Source organism: Canis aureus, chromosome 28 (genome assembly GCF_053574225.1).
Source record: "Canis aureus isolate CA01 chromosome 28, VMU_Caureus_v.1.0, whole genome shotgun sequence".
In the NCBI taxonomy this organism is placed as follows: Eukaryota; Metazoa; Chordata; class Mammalia; order Carnivora; family Canidae; genus Canis; species Canis aureus.
The window spans coordinates 9,497,951-9,524,814 of record NC_135638.1 but is presented as its reverse complement, the minus strand read 5'-3'; the positions used below and the strand labels follow the sequence as shown (position 1 = coordinate 9,524,814).

Sequence of the window (26,864 nt, the reverse complement as noted above, 5' to 3'; positions counted from 1 at the left end):
TATTATGCCCATTTCCTGGAGCATATTTTAAGAGCCTTGTAGCTGGTAAGCAGAGAAGCTCATATGTGACATCAGATCACTGGATAGCATGCCACAGGGGTTACTTTCTCTTTTTTGTTTGTTCATTTGTTTTTTCTTTTCAACTCTTACACTGCCTTGAAAAGTGAGGGGACTGATCTTACATATTTAGAAAGATGATTCTGTTGATACTGTGAAAGGTGCGTTGATGGAGTGGAACTGGAAACAGAAACCAGAGGAAGATATTTTTAAAGTCTGGACTGGAAAGAGCAGCCAAGATAGAAAGGAGTGGACAGTGGTTAGATACATTTGGGAATTAGGTGTTAACAGAATTTAGCATCTTGACTTATGATCAGTGAGAGAAAATAGGCAATGATTTCTAGAAATTCTAAGCTACAGAAAGAATCTGCCAGTAAGATAAAGGATTTTGGTTTTGTTTCTAACCAAAAAGAATAGGAAGCCTACTAAATTAGAGACAGGTATACAAATTACCCTTAATCTCATCATCATTTGGCATTATTTTCATACATTTTAAAAGAACAAAAATCACTCTAAATATAATTTTGAATCTTAACTTTTCCATATATAATATCAGCAATTTTTTCTAGGTCAAAAATGTTTCTAACATTTGTAAATGACTATATAGCCTTCCAGGAAAGTCATGAACATTTTAGAAGGGCCGAGTTTTGTGTCTTCCTGACCTCAACGTCCCCATAGTATTTAATTTATTAAATTTCGATTTTAGCAATAAAATTCCCAATAATATTATATAATCGACCATTGGACACCACTTTGCATTTGTGATTCTAAATCTTTGGCCAGAAAAATCCTTCCGAAATCTTAAGGACTGCAGCATCTTTAAGGTTTTATAGCCAGATTCCATGTGGATGTTCAAAGGCAAAAGCAAGTAGGAAGCAAAAATGTCTCAGTTGTAGAAGCTGATAAAGCCTCCAGCATTTAAAAGCCTCAAGCACTTTGAGAGTTGAAAAACCCTGGTGCTATCCTGCAATAGCAATACTTGATCTGTCTAGAACTGGATGACATTCACTTAATCAGCATACCATATACTAAGTGACTGCTAGGAGAGAAGGTCTATGCTAGGTTCTAAAATTAGAGAGTGACTGAACATAAACTTGTTCTCTGAGCCAATGGAAGAGTTACTTAAAGTGCAGATCCCAAGACCATGCCTCTAAAACTTATGTTTAATTAGGTCCTGGAATGTGGTCTGTGAATCTGCACTTTTTATAAGCCCTCCAGGGGACACTGCTGCAGGTGAGAAATTTTTGTAACCATTTGTAGACTCTAACCTGAGTCTACAATACATCAGTTGTGGGATTTTGAAAACAAAAGTTCCTTAATCATTCAAAGCCTTAGTTTCCTCATCTAGAATAGTAATAATTATAGTCAATATAAAATTGTGAGCATAATTTGAAAACAGGGCCGGCTAAGGATGTTGCGAGAACTAGTGCAAATGAAAATACAGGGCCCTTGTTAGAAAAAAAAAAAAAAAATGTTTAGTAATTTCAAGAGAGCAACAGCAGAGAATTAAACTAAGTGTGGGGCCCTTCTCTGTGTTGGACCCTGTGTGACTATATAGATTGCAGGCCCATGAAATTGGCTGATATACATATATAATATATGAATATATATACATAATGTATGAATATATCTACACTTAGAACATATCCACATACACATACTCCCAAAAAATGCTGCTATTTTTTTTTTTTTTGCATTAGAGTATAACCTCTGGTGAAAGCAAGAAAAGATTGCATAAAGGAGGTGATGCCAAAGCCAAAGACTTGAAGGATGAGACCCTGTTTGTAAGTGGATGTGGCTGGGAAGAGGCAAAGCAACCGGTGCAGAAACATGGTGCTGCTTACCCAGCACTACTATTGCGTTGCCGATGCCACGGGACATCAGCAAATTAGTGTCTGCCAGTTAGGGATGTCAAGGCAATGGATGTAAAAGAGCTTAGGATGCTGTCCCTACAGCAGTTCTTCTCGAAGAGAAATATATCAGGGCCATGGTAGACATTTTTTCCCTGGTTCTTCGTCCACATTCCAGGTGGGGATGATAATCAACCACCAGGGGTCATGATTGAGCCCAGTAGCCTGTTTTCCAAAGCACTGTTCCTTCCCCAACAACTGTTGAGTGAAAGAAATTTGAGACTGTCTCCCAACCTGGAAAGATTGAAATTCACCGTGCTACTGGTCCAGATATTCACTGCCTTACTTGTATTTTGTTTTATCATGTTTATTTTCTATTTTTTAATTGAAAAAAAAGCCTATGCCTGTGTTTCTTAAGAGTTTTTTAAATTAAATTTTATTTAGTGCTCATTACGAGCCAGCATTTACATAATCACTATACATGTATTAAATTCGTTTTTAATTCTCATGACAACCGTATGAGTGGCACTAATATTATTGGCATTTTAGAAATAAGGAAACAAATTTAAATAATCTCTACACCCAAGGTGGGGCTCCAACTTTCAACCCTAAGTTCAAGACTTGCATGCTCTGCTGACTGAGCCAGCCAGGTGCTCCAACTCTCATGCTTGATGCATAATTTTTTTCTATGTGAAAAAAGTTTTATATGTATGCATATGTTTATATGTAAACAAATATAAGTACACATAGCTGGTTTTATTGTTTTAGAACAGCAAGATCATGTATGTATTGTCTGCACTTTGTCTTTTTTACATAATCTCATCAGAATTTTCTACATAAGCACACAAGATTTTATTTGAAGCACATATATTATATCCCATTGTGTCGTGTCTACCATCATTTATTTAACCATTTCCCCTTTGTCCATCTAGGTTATTTCATTTCCTTGCTATCCCAAGTAATGCTGCAACAAACATCATTGTACATATATCTTTGCTTCCTCATGCCAGAAATTCTTTTGCATGGTTTCCCAGAAGTGAAATTGTCAATAGATATGCCAGTCTTAGATTTTGATAGATATTAGCAGACTGCTCTCTCATATTCCAACAATATCTGAAAGTTTTGTTACTTTCCTAGTCTCTCACTTTTTTTTTCTTTCCTCATCAGAAGATATGAGATTCTCCAATATCTATTGTTACTGGTGTCTTGAATCTAATAAAGATGAGATCTGCCTGTTAACTGTTCTTCACCAAATGAACAGGCTCTACTAGACACAGCTTGTTTAAACCCACGTAACTGGAAAGAAGAACCACTCCACTGATGTTTTCCTAGGAATTATCATAATATTTACATGTATGGCTAAAGAGGAGGTGACAGTTGAGTACTCTCCCTTATGTTCTAATTCTCCTCAATGGAAAAGTACAGAAAAAGCAAGGAATAGGCAGCTATGACCTCTAGAAAGGGACCTCAGGCTAAGACACGAGGTAGCCAGTTATCTCCTTCACTTCTATTTACCAGTATCAGAGTCAATGTACTTGAATGAACATAAAGAAAAATTTATTCATTGATTGAAAAACATCATCATTGTGTTCCTATTCTGTACACGTATGGTTAGGCTTCTAGAAGGCCACAAAAAATAATAAAGATTGGTAGGAATTATCTGTAAATAACTACGTTTGAAATGAATATGCAAAATGACTTACCTAAAAGCACACAGTTGAATAAAGGCAGAATTAATATTTGAGTCCAGGTCTTATTTCCTCAAATATGCAATAAATATTGGTGAATGAATGAGCTAACTATTCATGTTCACCATCAATACTGCCAGTATACATTGATAATTAATTTCACCCCAGGATAAATATAAATGCAAAACTTAGACAAAAAAAAGATATCACTTCTAGCTGGAGATATTTTAAAAGCTTAATGAAAAATGTGATATTTGAATATGACCATTAAAAGATGGGAAGGATTCCATTTCTAGCAATTGGTGGGGAAGGAAGGTTTTATACATCTAGAGAGTAATAGAAACAAAGACACTGGAAAAGGATAAACAAGTTTGAGGAATTTTTAAATCCAAATAGATGGGTTAAATCAATATTGTAGAGAAGTACAATATTGAGAAAAGAGTTTTCTAAAGATTCCAGAGCTACCAAAGTTTTGGGAAATGCATAGTGATCAGCTTTCTTGTTCTAAAACATGCTATTATAGGCAATGCTGACTTCTTTCAGTATTTTATTTTGTGAGAAGGAAAAATGAGCATGACAGCAAAATTAATTGCTTTTAAAAATTATTTTAATTTTCACTTCTTCTATTTAAAAAAGGGAAACTTTAGGGAAGTAAGAAATGCTACCCAAAAAAGCCAAATTTCAAGAGGCAGCAGATGTTTATAGGGGATATTCTAAATCTCAACAGTCTATTTAGCAAGTCAGACTAAATAGCAGAACTGCCCATGTGAGGATAATGGAGTTAGCATTGGATTAAATAAATCTGTAGTAACAGAAATGTTTACCAATGTGATCAGGGAAAATTTTCATTTGAAAATTAATACTTTGGAAAACACTTCCAACATGGCTGTATTGTTCGTCACAATAAATACTGTTGGGCCTGTCAAGGGTGGATCAGCTCCTTTCATGAGGAATGAAATAACTTAGCATACACCAATACACCAAGTCTATTTCACGCATAGCCCAATCCTTTCCATGAACAATTACGTATTGTTTTTGTATTGATTATGTATTTCATGTCCCTGTCCCTGTATTTTCCTTCTGTACAAGTGTGGCCTAGCAAACATATCACAGTTCTGGTCACCTAAAACAGAATTGTTGGTATCAAGAATGCTATATATTATGTGTTGCAGATGAAAGGATGCTGACCCAGCCTCTTGGTTGCCTCTTGCTATAGGAACCCATAGCAATCAAGTCCTGATCTCAGGATATGGTCTTGTGATAAAGCCAAATCCAAGTCATAATGCTTTCAGATAATGAATCTGTTGTAATCGCCAAGTTCACCAAGTTATCTACTATCCAGACATACAGACGCACCCAATGGGGAAGTTCAGACTGAGTCTTGAAGAGCCTCCATCAAACAAAGGGACTCAGGCCTTTTAATATATAAAAAAAAGTTATCATTTATGACAACTAGTTAACAGACATAGTTTGAGATTAAGGATTACATTCCCAAAGAGATAAACATTAAACTATTTGAAGTCCAGCTATCTTAAAGGAAACATCATGAAGTAATGGCCACACAAAGTTCATGTACGGAACAGGATGGTAACAGGTTTTCTAAAATAAGTATAAGTCAGATTTAATATTTAATATCCTAGCAAGTAACATAATTTATGGTCTTGTGGATGATCCGGTCTTCCACATGACTACCATTCAATTCCTTGTCTCTAGACCACAAAAGAGTTGATAGCCTCTTAGCTTCTAAGAGCAATGGGTAAATTTAGAAAAGGTTCTATTGGCTAGAACTTGGTGTAAAACTACAGAGGTGTAGAAATCTTGGAAAATACAAGAATTTAAACACTGTACATTTTTTATATCAAAGATTATGTAGCTTATAATTTCCTGTTCCCCTTCTTCCAAAGTCTGGTTTATTATCTTTTTCTAAGAGTGTACGATTGCACACGCCTTCTTTATCTGAGGCCCTCTACTAGTGCTCTCATATGTGTTACTAATCCAAATGCCAAACATTGAAAGTTGAAGAAATATTTCCATGTTAAGCCACAGGAAATGGAGCTCTTGTTAAACTGGTTTTTAGGTAACACAGTTGGGTTTAGAATTAGGTTTCTCAGGACGCCTGGGTGGCTCAGCAGTTGAGTGTCTCCCTTTGGCTCAGGTCGTGACCCCAGGGTCCTTGGATCGAGTCCCACATCGGGCTCCCTGCGGGGAGCCTGCTTCTCCCTCTGCCTGTGTCTCTGCCTCTCTCTCTCTGTGTCTCTCATGAATAAATAAATAAAATAATTTTTAAAAAAAAAGAATTAGGTTTCTCTGTTTCAAAGCTTGATGTCCTTCTACTGCGACAATTTAACAATTGACAAAATGTTGTATGATTTGAGTCAGTTTACACAACGACTGTATGAAGATGGTGATATTCTCTACCCTTTTCCACACCTTGATGCTAAACTTCTTTTTTAAAAAAGTTTCCTACCCCATTGTACCCCCCCACTCTAATTGCTAGGTCTAACGGATATATTTTCTGCCCTTTCACAACTTGCTATGGTATTTAGTTGTCGATGTCTTCGTCCCATGCATTCTGTGATGACACTTTCTCTTTGTGCTCCTTTTTCCATCCTGGCCCTACCTCAGTCGAACTTGCAAAGTCTCTTCCTGCCTTTTAAGAGCTTTTAGGGGGTCTGTTCTATTCACTTGTCTAAAATGCATACTTTTTTTAAAAATGATATTATTCACATCCATAGCTGGAGAAGTAACCAGAAGCCAGGTAATCAAAAGCTTTGTATACAACGGTGAGAAATATGTGCTTTATTCCAGAGGCCAAAGGAAGCCATTGACAGATTTTTAGGAATGACAGGATTTTAGGAATGAAAGTGGTGATGTTGCTGATAGAGATAGAGATTACAGAAGAAGGAGAAATACTGGAGACATTCAGGCTTTCAGATCATGGGCCTGAGTTGTATGAGAAAACCAGGCAGTGATAGCCACAAAAAGGAAGTAAAAGAGTGGATCTGAGGCTGGGCAGAGAGATTTTGACTAGAGCTGAAGAATCATGCCTCTAACTCACCAGTGAGGGCTCTAATTGACCTCTGCAACTGTTGTATCAGCTTAGAATTTGATAGTTAGCATACAAGAAATGTGTTTTAGTTAGCTTCAAGATCCTTAAATAAGTTTGGGAACAAAAAGGGAAAGAATAGCACTAAGACCAAAAGGAAATATTAAAATATCATCTGCCTTGAGCTGTTTTTTTGTTTTGTTTTTGTTTTTTTTCTGAATCTAATCGGAGCAAGACTTCTGGCTTTGGGGTGCCAACTCTGCCTCTTTCTAGCAGGGTGACCTCGGTCAAGGTATTTAAATAAATAGTGATGATAATAATGGTCCTTAGAGCCTTGAATCATGAGGCTTGAATAAGAACACGCACGTAATACCTGACAGAAAAAACCTCAAAGAAGGCTAGCATTTTAAAAACTATAATTTTTACAACCTAATTTTTTAATTGAGTTATTCACTCAAAATTCTAGGTGACTGAAGTGATTTTCACAGGTGCCAATATTAGAGTTATAGAATAAAATGTTTAGAAGGGGCTATTAAATGAAAATGTTTGTCTAGGCCACTAGTAAGAGAAAAATTAACCCAACTCATCCTGGCTCTGTCACTACATGTGAATGCAATTATCTAAAACATAAGGACTTTGAACTAGATGAATACCCCAGTGTCTTTAAGCTCAAAAATTACTCAAGCAATATCAGCAGTGATTTTATTCCTAACTACTATATGTGTGGCCCTGAGGATCTATAAAGATTATAGCCTGGAGAAAGTAACCTGTTTTCTGGGCACATCATTCCCTTGGCACCCAAGATAGTCAATGATAATTATATACCTAGTGCATATGTGTGATGGGGATGAGGAAGGGGGCAGGAAAAAGACCCCTCCCTTCGGCCTCCTGCCATGGGCTGTCCTGGGTTTTCATTTCATTTCCTGAACAACACTATGAGAACTGGTGTTACTGCTCCATTGTAGAAACAAGGCCGTTTAAACAGTGGGTTGAAATAAAACAGAATCCAGTTGTTATAGTCCTTGCTCTTTACAATTTAGAGTCTAGACTAATAGTAAAAAAAAAAAAAAAAAAAAAAAGGTTTAATTTTTCTTTTCTTTTTTAGTAAACTCTACCCTTAACATGGGCTCATACTTATGACCCCAAGATCAGTCTCCTGCCACACCGACTAAGCCAGCCAGGCACCCCTAAAAAGAATTTTTAACTCAATACATACACGTACACATGTATGCATGTGCACACCCACATGCACACACTGCAGAGACATAGGCTTGAGTGTTCCATGTGGGCTAACTCCTCACAGCATTGACATTGGTTGCCCGTCAACGTTTAGTCTTAACAGTCTTCTGCGAGTTGGGAGTGTTGGCAGCTCATATGCTTTTACATTGCCGAGGTGCTGTGGGGAACAATTAAATGTCTGGAGCCTGCTAAGGATTATTAAGTGCTAGCAATTCCCCTCTCAGGTAATAGCTTTTGAGCCATAAAGGGACAGTTAAATAAGCACTTCCATTTTAATATCATTTTCAAGAGATAAAAAGGAGTCTAAAATTCTATAATGTCTAAATTTGGTACTGCTGTTTGGGAGGTGAAGAAACTTTAGAGTCATGTGCCTTTTAAAAGGGGATAATTGCCTGCTTCTCAACTTCTTCAGATAGAACTTTTATTGAAGTAAATTGTAGAAGCTCCACAATGAAGGAGACTCTCTTCCTGCTGGATATGTTCTCTTGCAAACGAAGTCTGTGACCCATGCAGCCAGGCTCTAGTGATAATGGCTTCTAACTGGCTGGGCTAATTTTTATCCAGTTATTTTTCAAGCCTGAATTGTGGAGCAGTTAGTCCCATCACAGTCAGACCTGAAGGACCTCAGCTCTTCAGTTGGCTGCCTCTTCGCTCTCCTTGATCCAAAACCTCACCTTCCTGGCTCCCTCTTTCCTCTCAGCTCTGGAGCATGTTCTCTTCTCTCCCATTTGAAAAAAAAAAAAAAAACTGAAGTCCAAAGCTCCTTGGCCCCTGGGTCTCCATAGAACTGTCTTCCCTTTCTTTTAAGGTCAGCTTGTAGCTTGAACTCTGTTTTTCTTTTTAAACTTCCTTACTTCCCTCTCACTTTAAACATGAGATCATGTTTCTGCCACCGTCTCCCCTTTCTCCTCCACTAAACTCCACTGGAAGTGTTTTCACTGTTGTCAGATGGCCTGTTAGTTACTGCATCCTATGGACACTTCATTGTCTACCTTGACTTTCTTGTGGCCTTTGATGCTCTGACCGCTTCTTCCTAGAACTTCTACAATTATCTCCCCTGGTTTTCTTCCTATTATCTTGTCATTCCTTCTCAGGTTCCATCAAGGTCCTCAAATGGTGAGGTTAACCCAGGGTTCTCAGGGCAGAACTCTCTATGTGCACTCTAGAATGTGATCCCAACCATTCCCCAAGACTTCTGCTTCCACCATTAACTTTCCCCTTTAGACCCCCCAGATGTCTGGTCCTGGCTGTCCTCTGGACTCAGACTTCTGAAGCCTACTTAACATCTCTTCTTAGATATTTCCCAGGCATCAAAACTCATCCTGTCTCAAGCATCTGCTCCCATGACAACCCGCTCTTTTTCCAATGCTCTCATCTCAATAAATTTGGGTTTCACAATCTGTTAAACCTAGAAACCTATGTATCATCCTTGACAGCTAAACACATCATAGTATAAAGGCGAAGAGAAAGATTCCAGAGGCAGACTGCTTGAGTTTCTCAGCTCTCTCATTTGTTAGCTGTGTTATTGTGTGCCCCGCTGGAGATAAAAGCAGTATTTATTGTCATCACAGAGTTGTTATCCTCATTAAATAATAATAATAACTTCTGTAGAGGCACCTGGGTGACTCAGTGGTTGAGCGCTTGCCTTTGGCTCAGGTTGTGGTCCTGGTCCTGGGATCACATCCCACATCAGGCTCCCCACAGGGAGCCTGCTTCTCCCTCTGCCTGTGTCTCTGCCTCTCTCTCTGTGTCTCTCATGAATAAATAAAATCTTTAAAAAAAAAAGAAACTTCTGTAGAGCACCTCACTGTTTGTTTACTCCTTCTGTTTTAATCATTATTCTACATAGATTGTAACACGCCTTTCTGTTTAAAGGCATCTAATATCTTCCATCACCCTCCAGGCCCAAATTACTCATTTTGCCCATCAGAACCCTGCATGCTTAGCCTGGGCCCCACCTCCATGGCCCAGTCTCTGGCAGAAAATTCCTTGTATTCTCTTGTCTGGGGCTTTTTGCATGCTCTTCTTTCTGCCTTGAAGCCTTCTTTCCCTCAATTTCCCACCACTTTGCCTGAACAGCTACTACTCATTCTGCAAGTTTCAGCCTGAATATCACTCCCCTAGGAAGTCCGATCTTTGCTTTGGTGCCCAGCTCGGAATCCCCACACCATCTTATAATTTGCCTAGCATCGGTGCTTCATTACATTATGTTGTAATGGATTCTTTGTCCAGTTTCTCCCTCAAACTACATTCTCTGTGAAGTAAGGGATTGTTTCTTTTACTTTTCAGCCTCATTGCTTGGACTATCCTGGGTGCAACATAATCACATATAATATGGACCTATGGACTCTTGGGGACCTGGGGAGGGGGGAAACTGCTAGGAAGTCCACTACTTGGGCTCATAGCAGGAAAAGAATAGAGAATATTTTAATTTTTTAATAAATTAAATAGTAAATATTTTAATATTAAATTTAATAAATATTTATTTTAAAATATTTTAAATGTTGAATCAATGATGAGCTTTATTATAGGTTTAAAAAGTCAGTTTTGAAGATTGCATGAAATGCTCCAGCTCTGTGTTTCTCAACTTTTGAAGTCCATAGTCCATTCTGAGAAACCACACAACTTCATACTCATCCTCACCTTACGGCATTTGACAGTTACAATGTAGGGGTCATCTTCTGCCTATCCCACCAGCCAAGGTTACAGCCTAGTTATTACAACATTGATTTTCAAACTATGATGTCCCCAGAGAGACATTTTACTCCATTCACATCTCTCAAATCCCAGAGTTTAAAAGAAGACTCATATATTTCCTTAATGAAAGAGTGTATGTGCCTGAACTATACATACTTTTTTTCACTTGTGGTATGCTTCTTATTCTCATACAGTTGATTTCCTAATGATTGAGACTTCTTCTAAATCAGGTGCAGTTACATGATAGACAATGTGATTCTACTGATGAATGGTGCCTTGCAAAAAAAATCGGTGAAAGAAATTCTGGTCAAGTGCCACCCATTGGGCCGTTTCACAGAAATGGAAGCTGTCAACATTGCGGAGACACCTTCTGATCTCTTTAATGCTGTTCTGGTTGAAACACCATTAGGTATGAAAGCATAAGCAATCATATAGCTCCCTGTGCTTGTTATCATAGTCATCAGAAAATGTACATTTAATTCATAGTTTTCCCCATGGATACAACATCATACTATACAGCTTCCTAGGTGCAGAAGACACATTAAGAAATCTAGTCCAGCTCCCTCATTTTTCAGATGACAACAAATGAAAGTAAACTTCCCAGAGTCACATAAGAACCATTTGTAGCCAGGTAGGAGCTGGAGCTCATCTCTCAACCTCCAAACCTTGGTACATTGTACAGATCATAGTAAATAAATGATAGAACTTGTAATTTTTCAAAAAATTAATTTTCTAGCTCAGTTTTATATGATTAATTTCTTATCCTTTTGTTTTAAACTTCTATCTAAATAAGGCTGCATATGGACAGCATTTTGGTTTAGGAAGTGTAGGAATGCCATTTTTCTGAGACACTCAGGGGTGCCTGTCAAATGACCTGGAGCAATGATGAAATAAATGCTAATTCCATAATAATTTAGCACCGATAATAGTTCTAGCATTCAAAATGCTAATGGAATAGTTTTATCCACGTTATTGTCAGGAAACCTGGGTAGTAGCAATTCATAGCAATTCGCAGTTGATCATATGTCAAAATAGTTGCCGTTGAAAGCAGAAATTTTAAAAAGAAAAAACAAATTGTGTCATCATTAAATGTGTGATGCTAAGGGAGCATGGTAGGAAGAGGGTAAGTTTATAATCATGGATGTTTGATTCCAGGCTCAGCCTGGTGACTTGAGCCAGTGCAGTTCCCCTCAGTTTCCTCATTTGAAAAATAATGGCATCTTAGTATAACAGAGCTTTGAAAACTAAATAAGACACAGTTTGAGTACAACTCAATGCTTAGCACATAGTAGGGTTGCAAATGACAAATACTACAATTAGATGAGGGGTAGAGGGTCTTCAAAAAGGAAGCCATAAAGTGAACAGTTCCAAGGTGTTGTGAGGATCAAGTAAGTTGAAATATAAGCAATGTTTAGTGAACAGCTTGCACACAGTAAATGCTCAATAAATAATCACTCTTTCTGTCATTATCCAGTCTGTGGATTGCCACTCTAATGCTCTAGTCAGGAGTGAGCACAGGGCGACGTGTTCAGGAAATCTTTTCTACAGTTTATAATCATGCTTTTCATTTATTTATTTTATGTGATAATTTCTGCTTTCAGCTCCATTCTTTCAAGACTGTATGTCTGAAAATACCCTTGATGAACTGAATATTGAATTACTGCGCAATAAATTGTACAAAGTAAGTATTTCCCAAACCATTATGTTTTTTTTCTTTATTACATAATACATCCTAACCAGAGTCCTTTGTTAAAAGTTACTTTGGGGAAACCTGGGGGGCTCAGTGGTTGAGCCTTTGGTTCAGGTCATGATCCTGGGGTCCTAGGATCAAGTCCTACATCAAGCTCCTCTCAGGGAGTCTGCTTCTCCCTCTGCCTATGTCTCTGCCTCTCTATCTCTGTGTCTCTCATGAATAAATAAGTAAAATCTTTTAAAAAATAAAAATTAAAAAAAAAGTTACTTTGCCCATTAGCCAACTCCTACAATTATGAAGGTTGGCATACTTGGAATACAGCTTTTACAGTCCTAGTCTTCTAGTTCAATACATATGTGTCCGCTTCCCCTGAAGCAGCAAGATCCTTAAGAGGAAGTTACACTTCTCATTCTTCTCTGCATTTCTAGCTCCTTGCCTTGGTGTGCCTGGGACAAAAAAGGTTGCAACTGGATAGATGGATGGTGGGTGGACAGATGAATAAGGTGAACCATATCCATTTTTAAAACACTGCCTGGCTGGTTCAGTCAGTAGAGCATGGAACTCTTGATCTCGGGGTTGTAATTTCGAGAACTGTGTTGGGTATAGAAATTACTTAAAAACAAGAACTTAAAAAAAATTTAAAAATAAAAACCAACCAGTATACATAATGATCCTTGTGTTACGTAGTATCTATCCCTGTCCTTAAATTTCATCTTGCATAACCTGGCCAGCTATCTGTACTATGCCACCACCATTTGAGTAGCTCTGTGTCCTGGGGGCTGAGCAAAATCTGCCCATTTTCACTCATACAACCATAGCATCTTTGATACTCTCACTGAGTAACTGAAGGAATACATACTGTATACTGTATATATGGAGAATATAGTGTCATGCCATATGTGTATATATAAATATTTATGCTAAAAGTATGGTCCTTCCAAGAGCACTGTGTTGCAGGCAATTTTCCTTTTTATAAAGAGATGTATGGACTTAGAGGAGGCATCCTTGAGGTATAGCTAACAGAAGGCACCTTTCTAAGCAAATTATAGGCATTAGTTCACTTAATCCAGCCAGCAAAACTATGTGCTATCCTCATTTCTCAGATGAGAAGTCACTTAGCTAGTAAGTAACTGAGTTGACATTCAAACACAATCATTCCAATTGTTCAGCCCAAGCTCTGCCTTCCCAGTATGTCCTCTGCATTCAAAGCCATCCCAAACATGTCTCCGGGGCACCAAGAGAAATTAAATGTCAGCACAGGAACAAATCTAGAATTATTTGTTGAGTTCATGAAAGAGTTTGGCACTTTTATTAGAATATCAAAAATTAATCATGTGAAATAAACACAAGAACCATGCAAAGAGTGCTTGCAAAAAGCACTTGCTTGTTAAGGAATCATAAGGTATGATAAGTACAATTTTGTTCTTTTTTAAACCTGTGCAACATGCTTCAATGCAAAAGTTTGTATCAAATTTTTAATAAAATATTGCCCTACGGGACAAGTAATTCAACCACCATTAAAGTATTTAATAAGCCATGAAGAGCTGATCTAGAAATTTCCAAAGGAAAATATCTTCATTTTATTGTTTTATGATCTTTCTTCTTTTTAAGTCTTACCTCGAGGCATTCTATAAATTTTGTAAGAATCATGGTGATGTCACTGCAGAAATCATGTGTCCCATTCTTGAGGTAAGAAAGTCTTTCAATTTCTTTATGTCAAATAACGTGCTTACATACTTCTCATTTATATAATCTTACTTTTATTTCTTTAAGTTAGAAGCTCCTTTATCTAGGAGCTGGGTGCCTGGGTGGTTCAGTGGTTTAAGTGTCTGCCTTTGTCTCAGGTCATGATCCTGCGGTCCTGGAATCAAGCTCTGAGTCAGGCTCCTTGCTTAGCAGGGAGCCTGCTTCTCCATTTCCTTCTCCCCTTCTTCCCTGCTCATGCTCTGTGTCTCTCTCACACAAATAAATAAAATATTTATTTTATATTATTTATTATAATAAAATTTATTTTATATTATATTATTATATTATATTACTTATATATTTTTATATTTATTATAAATAATATAATTATTTATATTTTATGCCACTACTGCTTTCTACCTGTCTAAATAAAATATTTATTTGTTTGAGAGAGAAAGATAGCAGGAGAAAAGCTCCTTTATCTAAAAATAACCAAAACATATTTAATCATACATATCATTTGATGCCTTCAGTTAAGAGTGATATTTTCCAAGTTTCCTACATAAAAGAGTTATTTTGGAATTCGAAAAGAACAATGCTGGGTGGCCTGGGTGGCTCAGTGGTTTAGCGCAGCCTTCAGCCCAGGGCCTGATCCTGGGGACCAGGGATCGGGTCCCATGTTGGGTTCCCTCTGCCTGTGTCTCTGCCACTCTCTCTGTTTCTCTGTCTCTCTGTCTCTCTGTCTCTCGTGAATAAATAAATAAAATCTTTAAAAATAAATGAATAAATAAATAAATAAAATTTTGGTCATGATTCATTTTGATATAATATGAACAAAGTACAGTATAATTAGTTAAAAATTTGGTATACGATGAGCAATTGGTAGACTATGAGTACTTGTAATAATAACCCAACTTCCATCCAACAAGGAACATGGGGCAAGTTGGGAATTCTCACAACATGGAACCAAAGTCCACTATGGGCCTTGTTCCTAATATAATCCCAAAATAAAGGACACTAAAACAAAACAGTCCTTGAGCATTCCATCTCTGGGTAGGAAGACTTTGGGTGAGATGATTCACAGTTGGCATGCTTACTTAGTTATATATCAAATGCCACTACTGCTTTCTACCTGTCTAAATGATGCTGTAATCTTTTTAATTCCTCTTTATCATCACAGATTTCATCTGTGCTCAGAGATCCTCTTGCTTGCACATGTCGATCTCAGAGATTAGGCCAGAGTTCAGAAGAACCTAGGGACATCCTGGGCATAGTTTGTATTGTGTTTCATATAGATCTCTTTTGCTGGCTTCAACTTGAATTTAAAAAGGGGGCAGGGGCAGATACCATTCTAGACAGAAAAGCCCTTTGCTTTGTCCTGTGATACGAAGTTTTGTCTAAAGAATATCTTTAAACATTAGACTGTCACGGTGACTTCATTGGTAGGTAGATTAAATAATTCAATGACTTCTGATTTCAAGAAAAGCCTGAAAAGAACTGCCCTTTTGGCAAAAAGGAAAACAAAAAACCTGGATAACTTCATATGCATATATTTTATTTTATTTTATTTATTTTATTTTATTTTCATTCTTTCCTAGCCTTTTTTATATGCACATATTTTAATGTTCTGAAACTGCATATGATAAAATTAGTTCCCCTCAAAACATCTGATCATTAAAATTGTACAATTAAAGACACTTTGCTATCCTTTGTTAACTCTTCAAGCAAAAGCAGTCCTTGAAGTAAAAATTTATCACTGGAAAACTCTAAAAAAAACCATTTTTGCTTTATTACACAGGAAGTAGGCATTGATAAATAAATAACATTTTTTATGGTATAGTAAACGTCAGAAAGTGAGCTGGTCTCTTTCATTCTGATCACATAACATAAGTAACCTGCTGGCCCTATGAAGCCCTCTCCTTCCTTCTCATAAATTTTTAACTACTAGCCACACTATAAGAAGCCACATTATCTATGGCTCGAAAGTGTGATTTCTACTGGCATAATTCCTGTGGTTTAGAAATGGCTTGTGTGCTTTATACCCACAAAATATGTGAAATAAGAGCTATGGCAAAGCTCATAACCTTACAAAAGATCTACAATGACACTATTAATAGTTAACATTTATTATGTGCCAGATACTATCCTAAGTGCTTATATACTTAAATTCACTTGGACTTCAAAACAGCACAGTGAAAATAAAAAACCAGCACAACAACATGGGAGATTAGTATCTATTTTTCAGAACAGGCAACTGGGGCACAAAGGAGTCTAGTAACTTACCTGATGACACACAGCTAAGAAGGGGTTATGTCAGAATTTGAACCCACATAGCCTAGCTCCAGATCCTCAATGTTTATCCACAATATTACTTCTACATTAAATTCGCCGTTCGCAAAAGCAAGTTCTAATTCAGGGCACCTGGGTGTCTCAATCGGGTAAGTGTCTACCTTGTGCTCAGGTTATGATCCCGGGGTCCTGGGATGGAGCCCCGCCTTGGGCTCCTTGCTCAGCAGGGAGCCTTCTCCTCCCTTTCCTTCTGCTGCTGCTCCTGCTTGTGCTCTCTCAAAAAAATAAGATTTTTTTAAAAAGTAAATGCTAATTTATAAGCAAGATCATATTGTGTGTGCTATAAAAATCAGAAATAGGTAAGAATTATATCTGTAATCTTCAGTAATGAGAAAGGACAGCATAGTATTAAAAGAATCCTTATCACTCTAAGGGTTTGCTCAAACTGCTATATATCCAGTGTTCCCATTATCCCTTTCCTATGCCCATGATATTACCACATTAGATTAGATTTTATTCAAGCTGTGTTAAAGATAAAAGTCCATTTCATTATCTTTATACATTATATAGAGGTATTAGTTACACATAGCATGCAATTATAATGATTCTAATGATATGATCAGAAGAGATTTGTCAAGTTTATGTAAATATATCAGACCATGTAATTACCCCCCCATTTTATTTGTGCAACAGAGCACTTGCAGTCATAAAGTTCTTCCATATATGTTCTTATTTAATCTCAATTGACTTCAAAAGACTTAATATGGTAAAAGAGAGCATTGACCTGGCCTTGCATGCAAAAATTTGACGTAATTACAAGATTGGGACTTTATAAGGAAATAAAAAGAAATTGACTTATGTTCACTGCAGCGTACTGTTTGCTTTTATGCCTTGTATTATTTGTTTTGTCTTTGCTCCTCTGACAATCTATATGTTTAATCAAACAGTGAAAACAGGGATCCCTGGGTGGCGCAGCGGTTTGGCGCCTGCCTTTGGCCCAGGGCGCGATCCTGGAGACCCGGGATCGAATCCCACGTCGGGCTCCCAGTGCATGGAGCCTGCTTCTCCCTCTGCCTGTGTCTCTGTCTCTCTGTCTCTCTCTCTCTGTGACTATCATAAATAAATAAAAATTTAAAAAAAAAAACAGTGAAAACAAGCACAGAATACAGTTGTTTTATCTTCCTGACTAGCAAGCCTGGACTCTATTCCAGTTCACTCCACTCTCTTGCACTGCCATTGACCCCTCCACACACTGCCCCCACAAGGTATTCCTTTCCTCTAATAATGAACCAGCAAGAATGTGTGACCTAATCAGCCCAATTCTATCATGTGCAACTGATAATGATTTTGAGTAAGTCAACAGTACACTATTACCTTTTGCAACAACACCCAAAAATAAGTCATGGTTTTAAAATGAATGAGTGTAAGGAAGAGGGAAAGGACATGGGACATTTGGCATCATCTGTGCCACACAGGATGCCAACCCTCTATAAATGATAGAGGGAGCTTAAGTGAAATCTAATACCACCCCATTCACTATCTTCCATAATCAGTTGTTATGTCAAACTGTCTGCCTGGGGGTCAAACAAAATATAGCCCTTTACACAATTTCAAGATTATAGTTCTTTTTTTTTTAATTAAGATTTTATTTATTTGACAGAGAGAGAGAGCAAGACCATGAGCACAAGCAGGGGAGTGGCAGAGGGAGAGGGAGAAGCAGGCTAGGGAGCCGAACTCCAGGCTTGATCCCAGGACCCTGGATCATGACCTGAGCCGAAGGCAGACACTTGAGACTGAGCCACCCAAGCTCCCCGTATAACTGTTTTCACTAAGAATAGACATACTCGGGATGCCTGGGTGGCTCAGAAGTCGAGCGTCTGCCTTTGACCCAGGACGTGATCCCTGGATCCGGGATCGAGTCCCACATTGGGCTCCTTGCAGGGAGCCTGCTTCTCCCTTAGCCTATGTCTCTGCCTCTCTCTCTCTCTCTCTCTCATTGTGTCTTTCATAAATAAATAAATAAATAAATAAATAAATAGACATACTCATACACAAAGAACATCTAGACTAGAAAAAAGTACTAAGACACACGATTATAATAAAAGGGAAATTAAGGTATAGTAGGGAATCAAAGGAAATCATATTCAACTAGGGAAGAAATAGAGGGGCTACTTGTAAAAAAAAAAAAAAAAGCATTTAATGGAGCCTCCAATGCAGGTAAGATATCAACATGGAGAGTTCTGGAATGAAGTACACACGTAGGCAAAAGGAAGAAGTATTTACAAGAACAAGAAGTTGGAGTGTTCAGATAACCTGTTGTGTGGGGATGTTCAGATCCCTGATTGTATCAAAGTCCTCTCCTGGCATGGCCTGTGAAGCCTGTCCTGTGCTCTTCACAGCTACCTGTCCAGCCTACTTCTTCATATATTTTCCTAGTCTTGAGCCTTGACCATTCCTCCAAAATATCATGCTTTATAACTTCATGCATCATCCTCCTCCAGAACGGCCTCTGCTGCCCGGTATATCTGTGATGCTGCTGATTCCACCCTGCTTCTCTCCTGAAAATCCTAACATCTTATAGAGCAATGTATGTCAATTATTTCTCAATAAAACTGGGCGGAGTGGGGGCAGTGAAAAAAATAAAACATTTTAGAGCTAGAAAACACATAAAAGGGCATGTGGGACAATTAACTCTATTATTGCTCCCCCACTCTAATTTTCATTTCAAGGTTTCTGATCACCAGGAAATCTCCCTCTTGCATTTCTTCTGTCCCTGGAAAGTCTAAAATTCCTGACAGTACTGGTTACGTTCAGTAGCCAGAGGCAGCTGCCTTTGTTTCCAAATGAGGCCACTCCGGACTTCTGGGTCACCCATACTTTCCATGAGATCAATCAAAAGGATCAGAAGGAACTAACTCTCACCCTCCTGATAGGAAACACCTGTTCTAACAAGAGTTCCAGTAAAATCTGTGGCAAGTCTGGATTTGTTAATTAGTCAAAAGTAAGCTGCTCAAAGGATATCGCAGAGCAGTTTATTTTAGCTATTGTGTGTGTACAAATAATCTTGGAATCCTGTTAAAATGCAAGCCCTGGTTTAGTAGGGCGGGGCTATGGCCTGAAACTCTGCATTTCTTTTTTTTTCATGACCTGAGGCGAAACCAAGAGTAGGACACTTAATGAACTGAACCACCCAGGCACTGGGAGACTCTGCATTTCTAATAAGCTTCTGGGTTACATCAAAGCTACTGACCTTTGAAACACACCTTGAGTAGCAACGTTGTAGAGAATATTAGAGAATATTGAAAAACATTCTCCAATAGTAGAATCACAGGCCATTCTGTTGGATTCAGAAAACAGTTATGTATCTTCCTACATGTCAGGTACTAGATATTAAAAAATAAAAACAAGAATGGCACGATTTCCCTCAGATTTTACAGTGTAGGAAAAAAAAAATTTCCAGATTTGAAAATAATGTAAGTGCAGGGTGTATCAGGTATATAGAGAAGAGTTTCTCAGCTCAAGGACACTGTGACAAACTCCTACGAAAGGCAGAGAGGATCCCATGAAGGACAGACTGAGAAGGAATGAGCAGAAAAGATAGGAGAAGAACCAAGAGACAGAATATATATGGAGACCAAAGGAATAGTAAGAAATTTCCAGAAAAACTGAGTGGTTAGAGGAAATAGGTCTGGCGTGGAGCTGTTTGCTCCAGTGCCTAGTGGTACTCAGCACAAAGACAGGACGTGAGTATATGTGACCCACTTGAAAGATCATGAGATCAAGCTCTATGATCTTACAAGTGAGGAAACAGTCCTCAAAGCAAGATAATTTGTCCTGAGCCATATAATCCTGAGCTACAGGGTTAGATTTATTGATATCCAATCTGGGACTTTCAAGAAGAAAACCCCAACCATCAAAGTACAAACAAATGGCAAGTAGTATGAAATCTCATTATGTAGAAGAAATCAGACCAACATCAATAACCAGAAAGAGATGTTTAACATCTATGACATGCACTCTGTATTCTGAACACCCTGACAGGCACTTCCGCTTACATTATCTCGTCCTATCCCTGAACAGACCCCGACAAGTAGGTATTATTCCCATTTTTATGGAAGAGACATTTGAGACTCTAGGGACCTACGTGACAGAGTCACATGAGTTCCCAGAGTGCCTGGGAACTGAAGTTTAGTGGGGTTTCAAGAGTCATGGGCCATTATCACTGTGTGATCCTTCTCTGGCAAACAAAGTTACTCCATTATAAGAAGAGGCTAAGGGAACATTAATAACACATGTTTATATTATAATTAGACATAAATCCGGAAAGGAAAGCAAATCGCTCTGGAAATGAATTCGTCTACTTATAAATGTTCTGTTCATAGCATTTAGTACATGGTTAGATTTCACTGATTTTATGTCTTGCCAATTCAGTTTGAGGCTGACAGACGGGCTTTTATCATCACTCTCAACTCCTTTGGCACCGAACTGAGCAAGGATGACCGGGAGACCCTCTACCCGACCTGTGGCAAGCTCTATCCTGAAGGATTGCGCCTGTTGGCTCAAGCAGAAGACTTTGATCAGATGAGAAGAGTAGCAGACCATTATGGAGTACGTGACTAGACCAGGGGCCCTGAACATCTCACGTTACTTCATCACATGGACTTTAGAAGTTCACACATCAAATTTACATGTCTTCTCTAAAACAGTTAGGTTTGTAAGGTAGAAAGCAATGTCATTCTAGAACTGTCTCTCTCTCTCTCTCTTTCTTTTTTTTTTTTTTTTTTGGACGTTCCTGCCAAGCAAGTACTTGTTTAAATCTCCAAGGGACAGTCATCTGAGCACGTCTTTTGAAGTGCTTGATAAAGCAAGTTCCCCAAGGAACTGGTGCAGTGTTCTGGATATGTGAGCTCATGGCAAAGTTATATAAAATAGCCTGGCCCAGCAGTCTTTTCAAGTGCGCATTGGGTAAACCGGCTTAGGTACAGAATGTCTACTTGAAATACAAGAGAGAATATGAACATATTGGTTTCTACCATTCCCTTTAATCAGTGGCCAGAAATAAGGAATGGAAGGAGGGCTACTGTGTCCTTCCCTTATTCCACATCCAAATGCTCTCTGAAGAGCCTGCAGCTTCTCAGCTCATCCCCTGATTCCATTCCTCCTGATTTATGGTAACATATGCCTTCCAGGTAACTTTTTCAGAACTGAAGTGACACTCTTACCTTTTCTTATGGGTTTCTGAAGTCTTCGGGGAAAGAGAAATCAGAAATCTGCATAAACCTTTGCAGTAGCTCATGTCATCACAAGAGGCTATTTTTAGCATAATATTAAATTTTGAGCTTCTCAATTTCCACCTCTTCCATACTTGAAATTCCATATGAATTTTACCAACTGTCATTTCAAAGAGCCCATAAACCCATGCTGCTTAAGCCATGAGCATCCATTTATCCTCAGTAAGGTGCCCAACTAGCCCTAAGAACCTAATGTAGAAATTAGCTCATACAATGTACATTGAGAGTAGAATTGCTTTTGCCTCTTGCCCTGTAAGCCTGAATAAGCTACTAGACTAGAAATCCATCCGTACTCTTTTATCTGGATTTTTGGGTATTTTTTTTAGGAGACCAAGAGCCTACAAAAAACATTCAGTCTTTTTGGACAGGTTTTTTTAAAGAACAGACACATCATTTCTGTATTGCTAGGAAAATATCTTTATGTTTATAAGAAATGAGAATTTGTTTAAAAATAGTCTCTGTTTTTTAGGTATACAAGCCTTTGTTTGAGGCTGTGGGTGATGGCAATGGAGGAAAGACATTGGAGGATGTGTTTTATGAGCGTGAGGTATGATATACATGGAAATGTTATTAGCTTATATATGTTTTTTTTCTCTTGCTCTAGGTTTTAGATGTTTTCTTACTTTGGGGTTTCTTTTGGGGGGCTTCTTTTTACAGTTGATCAGTTCCAGTAATTAAGCACAGAATTTGACAAACAAATGGGTATTAATATCTCTGCCTTGGAGGCCCAGGGTTCACATATGATGGCTTTCTGCTGAATTGTCCTACCCAGAAACCCATAGTACATATAGTGAAGCTCTGGAAAGAATGCAGCTATTCCATAGTTAACTGAAGAATCAGAACTAGGACATTCTCATGATCATATATTGACTATCTTCAAGGTGTATGCTCTATTAGGTGCCTCTCTCACTCTCTAATCCATCCCTTCCTTAAGAAGCCTTTGTCTACAATTATAATTTAGGAATACAATTATCTCACTTAGGAATTATTTGTATGGAAATCCATCTGGAGCATCTAGACTATTCTCTTTCCTTAAAAAGCAGAAGAGTACTTATTCCATTTATAGTGAATTCCTGGGCTACCAAAGTATTCAACAAAAGGGCTTTTTTTTTTTGAGGTGGATGGGGATACCAGATAAGGTATCTCAAATCTAGAGAATTTTTCTAATATATTCTATTCATTTCTCTAAAACCACTGGCCCTTCCCCTTCAATTGATTGACAGAGAACCCTGAAATCTATCCAAATTTTAGGGTAGGACTGACTCCGGAAAGCAGTTTGGGCCCCTTCCTGTAAGTCCTACTCTAAATATTTTCCAACAGCTCTCTACTGCCTGTCACAAAAAGAGTAAAAACAATGCAAGTTATTCCCATATATTAGGGATGTTTTTAAAATTCCACACTATTGCACAACTGCTTCAAAGAAGGCTGTTAAGAAAGCTGCCCTTGGCAGGAAAAAGAAGTATCTGTTCCTGAAAGCAAGGACCTCCACTTCCTGAATATTTAGCTTGACGTTTTCAGAGCTGCATGAGGGACTCAGTACCTCTCATACTTTTTTCAAAATGGAAAAGAATAAAAGAATTGTTCCATTGTTCAGACTTTACCCCAGTTGAATGATTTTTTTTAATTTTCTTTTACTGATATACCTTCTGCAGAAAAAAAAAAAAAATCAACCATATGTCAAGTTGCTGTAGAGTATCCTAAGAAAGCTCAAAATGTCACTCATTCCAAATTCCAGAGGCCTGTGGCATTGCCCTGGAGGAGAGTTAGGCAGCCTACAAACTTTTTAGAATTTTCAAAGTTGTGGCCAAGAATGAATAGTCTACCTAAATGAGATGTGCCCACTAGCTAGAAACCAACTCTGTGTATTACTACAAAGTTCCGCACTTACATTCACATACAAACACCAAGATTTTCCCAGGAATCTTTTCACTAGCAGTGCTGAGAAGATTTGGAGTTTGTCTTGTGATTCTATAAACCTCCTTTATTTTATTTCTTTATATTTTTATAAACTTACTTTTAAAACTACTATGGTCTATCTGTAGAATGACTCTAAAGTTCCCTTTAGAACTTGATGAGTTGTCACCGCTTTCTTTTATTTGACCAAATTTGGACATTGCCTATTTAAATACAAATAATCACTATACAAGCGCAAGCCAGTCTGCAATTTAATATTATTTCAAAAATGTAGTATGTTCCCAATAAGTGACGGTCAGTTTTTTTGTTTTTTTTTTTTCTTTTCCTTCCTCAGGTACAAATGAATGTGCTGGCATTCAACAGGCAATTCCACTATGGTGTGTTTTACGCATACACAAAGCTGAAGGAACAAGAAATGAGAAATATCGTATGGATAGCAGAATGCATTTCACAAAGACATCGAACTAAAATTAACAGCTACATTCCAATTTTATAACTCATTGTGGGGCCTCAAATGTAGAAAATCTTCAATATGAAGAAGAGGTTCTGAGGAAAATAAAAAGAATTGTGTTACAATTATCTGGGTTACACAAAAATAATTCACACTACACCTTCACAAGCTGCAGACCCACCAGAAATATAGTAAACCAACAAAGTGGTTTTTTTTTTTTTTCCAGTAGCCTTAAATTTTGTTTCCACATTTATGTCTTCCTCTTTACCAGACTTTAGACATTAATTCTAACTAACTGTATGGTACTTTTCCTATTCTTGTTTGGTTGTATTAACAATCAGATCTAATTAAAATGTTTTACTTTTGCTTTCCCATGCTTCTCCACAGGCCCAATATTGTCTACTTTATTTTTTCCTCACCTAGGTCCACAAAAACCCAGGATTGTATGAGGCTAGCATCGATCACATGTGATGAAAATACTGTATTTTTTCTTTTTTTTATTTTTCAAGATTGATTTTATTTCTTTTTTTTTTTTTTGAAAAAGAGAGAGTGTGGTCCCACGCAAGTAGGGGGTGGGGCAGAGGGAGAGAATCTTCAAGCAAATTCCCAGCTGAGCATGGAGCCCAATATAAGGCTCAATCCCGAGACACCTGAGCCACCCAGGCACCCCAAAATTGAAAGAATTTAAAGTATACAGTGTGATGATTTGATACACATATACATTGTGAAAGAATTCCCCTCATCAAGTTAGTTATACATCCATCACTTCAGGTAGTAGTCTTCCAGCCCCCCACCCCCACCCCCTGTGAGAATATTTAAGTTCTACTGTCTTGGTAAATTTCAGTTATACTATAATGTCATCAACTATAGTCACCATGTTATACATTAGATCCTCAAACCTTATTCATCTATAACTGAAAGCTTGTCCTCTTTTACTAACTCTTCCATATTTCCCCATCCCCCAGCCTCTGGCAACCATTTTTCTACTCACTATTTCTAGGAGTTAAATTTTTTACTTTTTTTAGATTCCACACATAAGTGAAAATTAAAAGGAAGTGTATAGCTAAGATTTTAATAATCTTTATGATTAGATTTTTTAATTCAATAATATTTTTCTTAAGATTTATGGAGACATGGAAGAGTAGATAATCATGACTCTCAGCTATCAGTGTCTAGACCACGTGGTTGTACACAAGCTTCATCTTGTTGGTGTGGTGACAGTGATTGATATCGAATAAAATTTTCAAAGCCTCAAAGGCTTTTCAGTAGAAAGATCAGAGGAAAGTTATGCAATATCCACAATGCAAATACATAGACGTAAATCATATTTTAGAGAATTACTGTTTTGCAGATTAATTGTCCCTTGTGCTAGATATAACTGTGAAATATCAGGATTATCTGAGTCATAGAATTTAACATGAGATGCTAACAGTGGCTTTAATCATTCGAGTTCACATAACCCTTTAAGAATATGATGAGCTCTATGGATACTTTCCCTGAGAATAATAGACATCTGCATATTCATCCCAAATTTTACATAGTTTTTGAAAAGACTATGGATCCTCTAAAGTCCATTCATGTGCAACCTAGAAGTCCAAAGACTCCAGGTTAAAAAACTCCATTGCACAGGCCAAGGAATAAAAGAATACAACAGGTTAGAAAGTCATGGATGAGAAAGGATTTGATTTAAGAAATAAAATAGAAGGGGGCAGCCCAGGTGGCTCAGCGGTTTAGCGCCACCTTCATCCCAGGGTGTGTTCTTGGAGACCTGGAATCGAGTCCCATGTCAGGCTCCTTGCATGGAGCCTGCTTCTCCCTCTGCCTGCATCTCTGCCTCTCTCTCTCTCTCTCTCTCTGTCTCCCATAAATAAATTTAAAAAATCTTTTTAAAAAATTAAAAAATAAAATAAAATAGAAGTACTTGTATACCCTTCCATCTCTTGAAAGGGCATCCTGTTTGGCTGAGCAAGCATTTTCAGGATGGAGGCCCATGAGCTTTGGTAGAAAGGGCTCCTCATCTGGCCAGCAAGGTCAGTCATGTCAATCATGGAGATGACAGAGGGACAGAGGTCACAATCAGTTTGCTGTCATACTAAATTGAAATTATGCTCCAAAGCATCCAACTCTACTTTTTGAAATGATGTCCATATTCATCTGATGCATTAACCAATGTTACTATTTTTTGCAAGAAGAGTGGATGAAAACTCTGCAGATTGGTTAAAAATAAATTCTGATCCATAAATACAGTCAACTAATCTTTGACAAAGAAGTAAAAGCAATACAATAGACCAAAGATGGTTCCTTCAACAAATGGTGCTAGAACAACTAGGCATCCATATGCAAAAAAAAAAAAAAAAAGACACTAGACATAGACCTTATACCTTTCACAAAAATAACCCAAATGGATTATGATTTAAATATATGACCTATGTAATAACCTAAATATAAAACATGAAACTATAAAGCTTCTAGAAGCTAAGAGAGGAGAAAACCTTTATGACCTTGGGTATGGTGATGACTTTTTTGATATAACACCAAAAACACAATCCAGGAAAGAAATAATTGATAAGCTAGACTTTGTTAAAATTGAAATATTCTGCTGGGGACAGCCCCGGTGGCCCAGCGGTTTAGTGTTGCCTTTAGCCCAGGGTGTGATCCTGGAGACCTGGGATCGAGTCCCACGTCGGGCTCCCTGCACGGAGCCTGCTTCTCCCTCTGCCTGTGTCTCTCCTCTCTCTCTCTCTGTGTCTTTCATGAATAATAAATAAAATCTTTTTAAAATAAAATAAAATAAAATACTCTGCTGTGCAAAAGACAATATCAAGAGAATTGCAAGACAAGCTATAGACTAGGAGAAAATAGTTGCAAAAGAGACATCTGGTAAAATATTGCTATCCAAAATATATTTAGAAAAAACTCTTAAAACTCAACAATAAGAAAGCAAACAACCTGATTAATGCATG

General features: G+C 37.8%; 1 protein-coding gene across 1 annotated transcript in view; it reads left to right on the top strand.

The window, feature by feature from the left end:
• ATP6V0D2 (ATPase H+ transporting V0 subunit d2) overlaps window positions 1–24,275 on the top strand; it is a 42,233-nt gene extending 17,958 nt beyond the window's left edge. The window contains exons 3-8 of the mRNA XM_077876376.1: window positions 10,808–10,986; window positions 12,179–12,258; window positions 13,882–13,959; window positions 20,677–20,853; window positions 22,006–22,083; window positions 23,785–24,275. Coding sequence (XP_077732502.1) covers window positions 10,808–10,986; window positions 12,179–12,258; window positions 13,882–13,959; window positions 20,677–20,853; window positions 22,006–22,083; window positions 23,785–23,946 — 754 coding nt within the window. The 3' untranslated portion in view covers window positions 23,947–24,275. The remainder of the gene's footprint in view (window positions 1–10,807; window positions 10,987–12,178; window positions 12,259–13,881; window positions 13,960–20,676; window positions 20,854–22,005; window positions 22,084–23,784) is intronic.
• Window positions 24,276–26,864: the final 2,589 nt, after the last annotated feature.